The sequence below is a fragment of the Blennius ocellaris genome, assembly GCF_963422515.1.
Source record: "Blennius ocellaris genome assembly, chromosome: 15".
Lineage (NCBI taxonomy): Eukaryota > Metazoa > Chordata > Actinopteri > Blenniiformes > Blenniidae > Blennius > Blennius ocellaris.
The window spans coordinates 18,351,144-18,358,101 of NC_137664.1; the positions used below are offsets into that span (position 1 = coordinate 18,351,144).

Sequence of the window (6,958 nt, forward strand, 5' to 3'; positions counted from 1 at the left end):
GCAACTCTTTTCCAGAAATAGTCCAGTTTCGTGTCCTGCAGGTGAGATCCTTCCAGCAGAGAGTGTCTCTTCTCATCTCCCTCTGCGAGTGCAAAGAGAAAGGAGTTGATCCTGAAGGAAGCGTAAAACAAGAATCGATCGCGGCTGCATTGATTTTAGGAGGACTGTTTTTACAAGAATCGTCAAGAAAATTACCAAGAAATGAATCGGATGTTGGCTGTAACGCAGCTCCGGGATGTTTGAGGTGTGAAGAAGCAGAAGAGTGGAAATAGCGGATGAATAATCTTCAATTCTAAAGAGAAAAAAAAAAAAAAAAAAAAAAAAGCCTTTGGCGCTAGGAGAGAGGGGTCACTTCTTCCTTGTTTTCCCTAAAAGACAAAACACAACTTGTCCTGAATACCAAATGTTAGTTTGAAAAGCCCCCAGCAAGACAATGGAGGCGTCCGCCAATGGGTCCAGTTTTGGCATCGACTCGCTGCTGTCCCACAGGCCTGGAAGTCCGGTGTCCAAAGGGGACAGCCTGGCGGGGGAGTGCCGCTCGCCGCTGGAGTTCAGCCCGAGGTCCGACGTGGAGAGCGGCTGCTCGTCGCCTCCGTCGCCGAGGAGAGAGTGCGTGGACGAGGTGGCCCAGAGGCAAGGTCACGGCGGCGGCATTGGCCTGCCGCCGCACCTGCAGCATGCGCAGCAGAGGACTGTGACCTCCTCGTTCCTCATCCGGGACATCCTGGCGGACTGTAAGCCGCTGGCCGCCTGTGCGCCCTACTCCAGCAACGGGCAGCCGACCCAGGAGGCCGGCCGCCTGGCTCTAAGATCGCGGACGACTTTATGGAGAAAATCCACAGCAATTCCTCGTCGACAGTGAATATAAAGGTAAGAAGAGGTGGCGTGGAAAGCCAGGAAAGCACACTTTTTTTTAATCAAACCAAATTACGTTATTTTCTTTGTTTTAGCTTTCCTGAAATTATAAATTAAAATAAGAATGTTCCTGTGCCTTCATTTAGTTGAACTCAACAAATAATGATGCATTTTCTTCGGTTAGATTGAAATTGAAATATTTTATTTGCACTAATGTCAATAAATAATAATGTAATAGTGAATTAAATAAAACGGCAAAAATGTGTGGTGTCAAATATTAGTCGGACAAAATAAAAAACAAATATAGATGTGTTATTTTGTCTATAAATTTAGACATATTAAAAGACTGGTTTTAATTTAAATTAACAAATTCCAGGGAATTGCACCGCCATCTCCTTTTGTGAATTATTGAAAAGGGTTCAAACAAAATTAATAGACACCCAGGCTAATTAATTGGACCAATACATCTTTATGTCTGAGGTGGAGCAGTGATCTGTCCCAACACTGTGACGGGCTCAACTGAGTTCAATTTCAGGTTATTTAAGACAAGGTGGGGGGAAAAAACAACAACAAAAAAAGACCTGCAGCCGTGCATGTGTGTATGCATGTGTGGTTCGTCGTGAGCCCTTTGCATTTGCAGAATATCCAGAAAGCATCTGTTGATGTCAGGGAGTTCAGCGGATGGAGGAGATGACAGGGTCGCCTCCAGATAAATGCCATCAAGGGCCTCTCTGTTTCCAATCATGTCAGCCATAACAGACATGTCACCTCCATTGACAGTTTAATGAAGCAGAGCTTGGAAGACGAGCTCCGCTGGAGGCTGCGTTTAGACATTTGCCGGCAATAAATCACATGCAACAAACAGGGAAATCCACTAATAAACTGAACAACGTTTTATGATTTATATATATATTTTTTGTTTTATTTTATTTTTTGTAATCACGAAACATGGCTTCGCCTTGTACGTTTCTTTACCCCAGCGTGTGCGCGCCATGTGCGTACAAGTCTGCGCAGCACACGCGCGTTGCGCGGCGGATCGAGAGACGCGGATCGACGGGCTGATTGATGGAGGGAGCCGCGGGGCCCGCGGAGCCGCTCCGTACGGCGGAACTTTGATTCTTTTCTCCCGCTATCCCGCCTCCTGTAATCTCGCCTGGATTTGATGCAATTTGTCCCCTTCCCTAATCAGATTTGTAAACGCGCCGAGGCCGTCCGGCTCTTGATTTCCTCACTCATTTCCACGGTGCTGTGAAGTTTCCTCCGGTCGCGGTTGAAAGGCTCCGTCCTTTCCCTTGTGGCTCAATTAGGCGGATTATTGTGCTTCTTGAGACGACTCAACTATTCAAGTACCGAGATCTCTCGCCGCGCTCGCTTCTACCCCCTCTTTTCCCTCTCCCTTCTTTGTTTTTCTTCATCTTCTTCCCCTTCTTCTCCTTCTCCCTCTCTCTCACAGAGAATAAGGCGTGTATATCAATGCTCGCCCTGACATGACACCCCACAGAAGAAGAACAAAGGCTGACGGGGAAATAGATCAGATTGGAAGTACGAATATTGGGAGAGCTTTTCATAACAATTTAAGACCAAATCAAACAGCTCCACGCAGCCTATAGGCACAGCTCCCAACAAAAACCCACCATTCTTCCCGTTCGAATGTGGATTAAGCCATAATATTAATATGATTATCAACAACAATAATAATAATAGTCACATGGCAAAAGAAATGAAGGTGTTTTTGCTGAACTTGTACCAACTTGGTATCCAAAAACCGTAAAATAATTAAAACGCGCGTTTCCCCCCCGTCAGTCAAATAAACACAAAACCAAGCGCTGCCAAGGTCAAAACTGGTCAAAGATGGTTGGAGATTTCTGACCATCACATGTAGGTTTACATATTTCAGAAAACGACGTTGTCTGTTTTAAGCTTCTTTTGGATTATTTTTTTTTATGAGCACACAGGACAGGAGGCTGAGATTGCTAAATTTAGTCTTGATTGACCCACATTTTACCACAAAACTGCTCAAATATTCACATAAATCAATCTATTTTTGTATCGCTTTACATTGATGGATGTTTGCCTTGCATGATGGTGCTGCTGCACAGATTTCATCCCTCCTCCTTCTGTGGACACAAAGACGCACAGTGTATATCTATCTATCTATCTATCTATCTATCTATCTATATATATATATGAGAGAGGCCTTGGTTCCGGTCTGACCCTCTGCTGTTCTTCCAGTCAAAGAGGAGGGGGACCGGGAGATCTCCAGCAGCAGGGACAGCCCTCAGGTCCGGCTGAAGAAGCCCCGCAAGGCCCGGACGGCCTTCACGGACCACCAGCTGGCGCAGCTGGAGCGCAGCTTCGAGCGACAGAAGTACCTGAGCGTCCAGGACCGGATGGAGCTGGCCGCCTCCCTCAACCTCACCGACACGCAGGTCAAGACCTGGTACCAGAACCGGAGGTAAAGAACGCACCCGCACCGGCCTCCTCGTGAGGGGGGGATGAAGGGGGGGGGGGGGGGGGGGGGGGGGGGGGGGGTCATTTCTCACGACTGGCTTCAGACCCATGAAGGGTCGCCATGTTGTTCTTTCAGCTCCATCCAAAGGTCGCACAAGTTTACTTCGCATCCAAGTCACCGCAGCGCTGCCAAAACTTCATGTCATGTATTTTCAAAATTCGACGATTTATGTTGAACTTTTATGTTTACACTCAGCCTTAAGGGTGTGTTGTCTTTCAAGTCTTCACGAGCGTAAAAAAAAAATGCATTCAAAATCACCCCAGAATTATCTTGTAGAACCACAAATTATCCACATATTTGATCATCCACAATAGAGGGACACAATTTGGGTTTCCAAAAAAAACATTTCATTTATTTCAGTTCATTTTCTAACTTTCCCCCCATTTATCTAAATAGCACTTAACCTAATAAAAACACATGGATTAATTTCATTTCAATTTATTTCAATTTGTATTTATTTAATCTCATATTGAAAATAATTTGAAGAATTTAAATCGCTTATTTCATAATTATCATTTCTTTTGTCTGAAAAGTCCTTAATCAACAAAGATGGATTCAATTCGTATTTTTTCTATATGTATCTTAATAGAAATGATCCATTAAATAAAATAATTTGAGTTCTATTTATATATTTTCTAAATATTTCTTAGGCTAATAAGAAAACAATGATCCAATTGTGGTTTATGTTATTTGTTATAAATAGAAATGTATATATTCAACCCGTTTAAAGTTTAAATACTATTTTATAGACAACAGATACAAACTGACAACACACTTGAAAATCTCATAATTTATTTACATATTTACTTTTTGTGAAGGGAAGGTCAGATTATAAACTCTGGATTTAATGCTGCTTGGAGAAACTCTACAAGATCAAATCACACATTTTCTTCAACTACACCTGTTCAATAAGTGTCACTCTGATTTTATTTATCAACAAATTTACCGTCTTTACGCAGCAAAACGATCCATTTCCATCCAGTTCACCTCTAATAGTTGTAAACCTCACTGTCAACTTTTCCTTGACTCAAGACAACATGCACAGTCTGCTTCCGTGTAAATAATACAAATAAAAAGGTTTTCGGGTGGATTGCCTAGTTTTTATTTGTCTGCTGTTTTGAGTCTCAGGCTGCTAAATGACATAAATAAATATAAAAACACAACACTTTGGGGAATGAATAATGCATGCTTGCATGTGTGCATATTAATAATTCAAACAAAACTACTATATCTACTCAATTATCTTTATTATGAATTATTCACCTGCGTGCAGTGCGCGCGGGTTTTTGGGTGTGAACACAAGTGACAGGTTGGAGATTTTTCAGGGGGCTGATTTATAAGGTGAAAAATAAACAAACAAGCATTGTTGGCTTGTAATGGGACGAGAGGTAAACAGATGGAAGATATTTCGCTGCGCTCCTGCTGCTGCCTCTCACCAGCCGCTCGTCTCTCCGTCTCTCCTCCTGCAGGACAAAGTGGAAGCGGCAGACCGCGGTGGGACTGGAGCTTCTGGCGGAGGCCGGGAACTACTCGGCCCTGCAGAGGATGTTCCCGTCCCCGTACTTCTACCCGCAGAGCCTGGTGTCCAACCTGGACCCGGGCGCGGCCCTCTACCTGTACCGGGGCCCCTCGGCGCCGCCGCCGTCCCTGCAGAGACCCCTGGTGCCGCGGATCCTGCTGCACGGGCTACAGGGGGGCAGCGAGCCGCCGCCCCCGCCGCCTCTGCCCCCCATGTCCGGCGTGTTATCCCGGCCGGCCCCGCAGCGGTGAGCCGCTGCCCCCCCCCCCCCCCCCCCCCCCCTCCTCCCACTTCCCCTTCCCCGATCACGCAGTGTTGGACTCCTTCAAATAAAGACTGAGAAAGTGGAGAAGACTCACGGAAACACAAAGAGAGAAAAAAACCAACACGCTTTTTGGAGCTTTTATGAGGCTGATTGATGAACTCTGAAGACGGAGAAATAGTGTCTGCGTGGGAGACTTTTTCTTTCTCCAGTTTGTCCATTTTGGCGGAAAGGAGCTTTATTTATATTATTATTTATTTTTCCAATAAGTAAAGTGTTTAAGTTATGTATTTATTTAAGTCCGTTCAGTATTCCTTACCATCAACAGCACATGGGGTGACACTTTGACCTCCAGTTCAAACCTTATTATTATTATTATTATTATTATTATTATTGGCAGCAGAAAATATGTTAACTTTTTTATTACTTTCATTATTATAATTATAATTTTTCTTCTCCACCTGCGGACTATCAGCACCCCTGAACCTGTAAATAAGAATATTTTGCATTTTAACCGAAAGAGACTGAATTTAAAAAAATACGTTTTTCCTCTCTTTTTTTTTTTTTTTTTTTTTTTTTTTTTTTTGTTCCGTTTGGGTGAGTCTTTTCCAGACCACGGCGATCCAGTTCTACATAATAGGCTAGATTAGCCATGAGAAGCAACTACAAGCCACCGGGTCAGAATAATAATACTTAAAAAAAATAATTAAAGCTATGTTAGAGAAGAAGGAAGGGAGGAAGGAAGGAAGGAAGGAAGGAAGGAAGGACTCCTGCCGGAACAAACATGAGAAATAAATCTATATGGAGATTTTCTTGTTCTTATTTGAAGTTTTCACGGGGTAAAACTGTGGAGTAATTTATTTAAAAAAGGTTTTATCCCCCAGAGAGAGGGGGGAATGCAAGAGGAAGACCCTCAGTGATGGTTCATTTTGTATTTTTCCATAAATAAACCGGCTGGACTCCGCCTGTTGATTTGCTATAGATGTATTTGAACAGACGTTGTGCATTACTTATGATATGTTATTTCATATGAAGCCGTGATAACCCTTAATTGTTATACTTCTCCTTTGGTGATAAAAAAAAATGTATATTGCAGATATCAAACTTGTGGAGTGGTTCTCGTGATATTTCCTGGAACGTTTTACCTCTCCCTTTTTTAATTTATACTTTTCATTTTGGATTTTTTTTTCTGCCCCCCCCAAAAAAAAAATTCCCCTCCTTTCGTGAAGTTCAGTTTCTTTTAATTTTAGTGAAATAAACAAAAAAAAACTAACAAAAAAAAAGCTGGACAGAAAGAAGTGGGGGATTTGATGTAAAGAGAATTACTTTTATAAATGTGGAAATAAACGTCTTTCGTTTAATGACGTGGCTGCTTGAGTATATGTGTGAAAGGGAAACGCCACAGGGGGCTGTCAGATGGACTCAACATGTGGACCGAGGATTTAAGAAGGGAGGAGAGGTTTATTTAAGGACAGGATAGGAGCATAAACTCGTAATCGGAAGCAAACATACAATAAGCATGCGTTAGTTTATTTAAAGAAAAATGCATATTTTGGTCGTTGTAATCTAAATTACGCAGAACATAGTGGCATTAAACGAGCTTGAAGACTGTTTTAACACGATTTTCCACGCGAAATTACAAGCCAATTGTGTGAATTCTGAACATTTTTTTTAATCAATTTAAACCCTTCTTTGAAAGGGCAGAAATTAGAAGGCTTTTTTAAATGGTGTAAGTTTTGTTGAAATTAAACTGGAAAAGAAATTAACAAATGTCAAAGCCAATGAGGAAACGAGGTGCAGCTTTAAGCAG

The 6,958-nt window shown here is 42.6% G+C and overlaps 1 protein-coding gene across 1 annotated transcript; it reads left to right on the top strand.

Moving 5' to 3' along the window:
- Positions 1-433: 433 nt before the first annotated feature.
- LOC308139991 (barH-like 1 homeobox protein) lies at positions 434-5,137 on the top strand (the record flags this gene model as incomplete). The annotated part of the gene is given in 5 exon segments (XM_080509624.1): positions 434-803; positions 806-850; positions 853-870; positions 3,088-3,310; positions 4,837-5,137. Coding segments are annotated over 5 exon segments (957 nt in total).
- Positions 5,138-6,958: the final 1,821 nt, after the last annotated feature.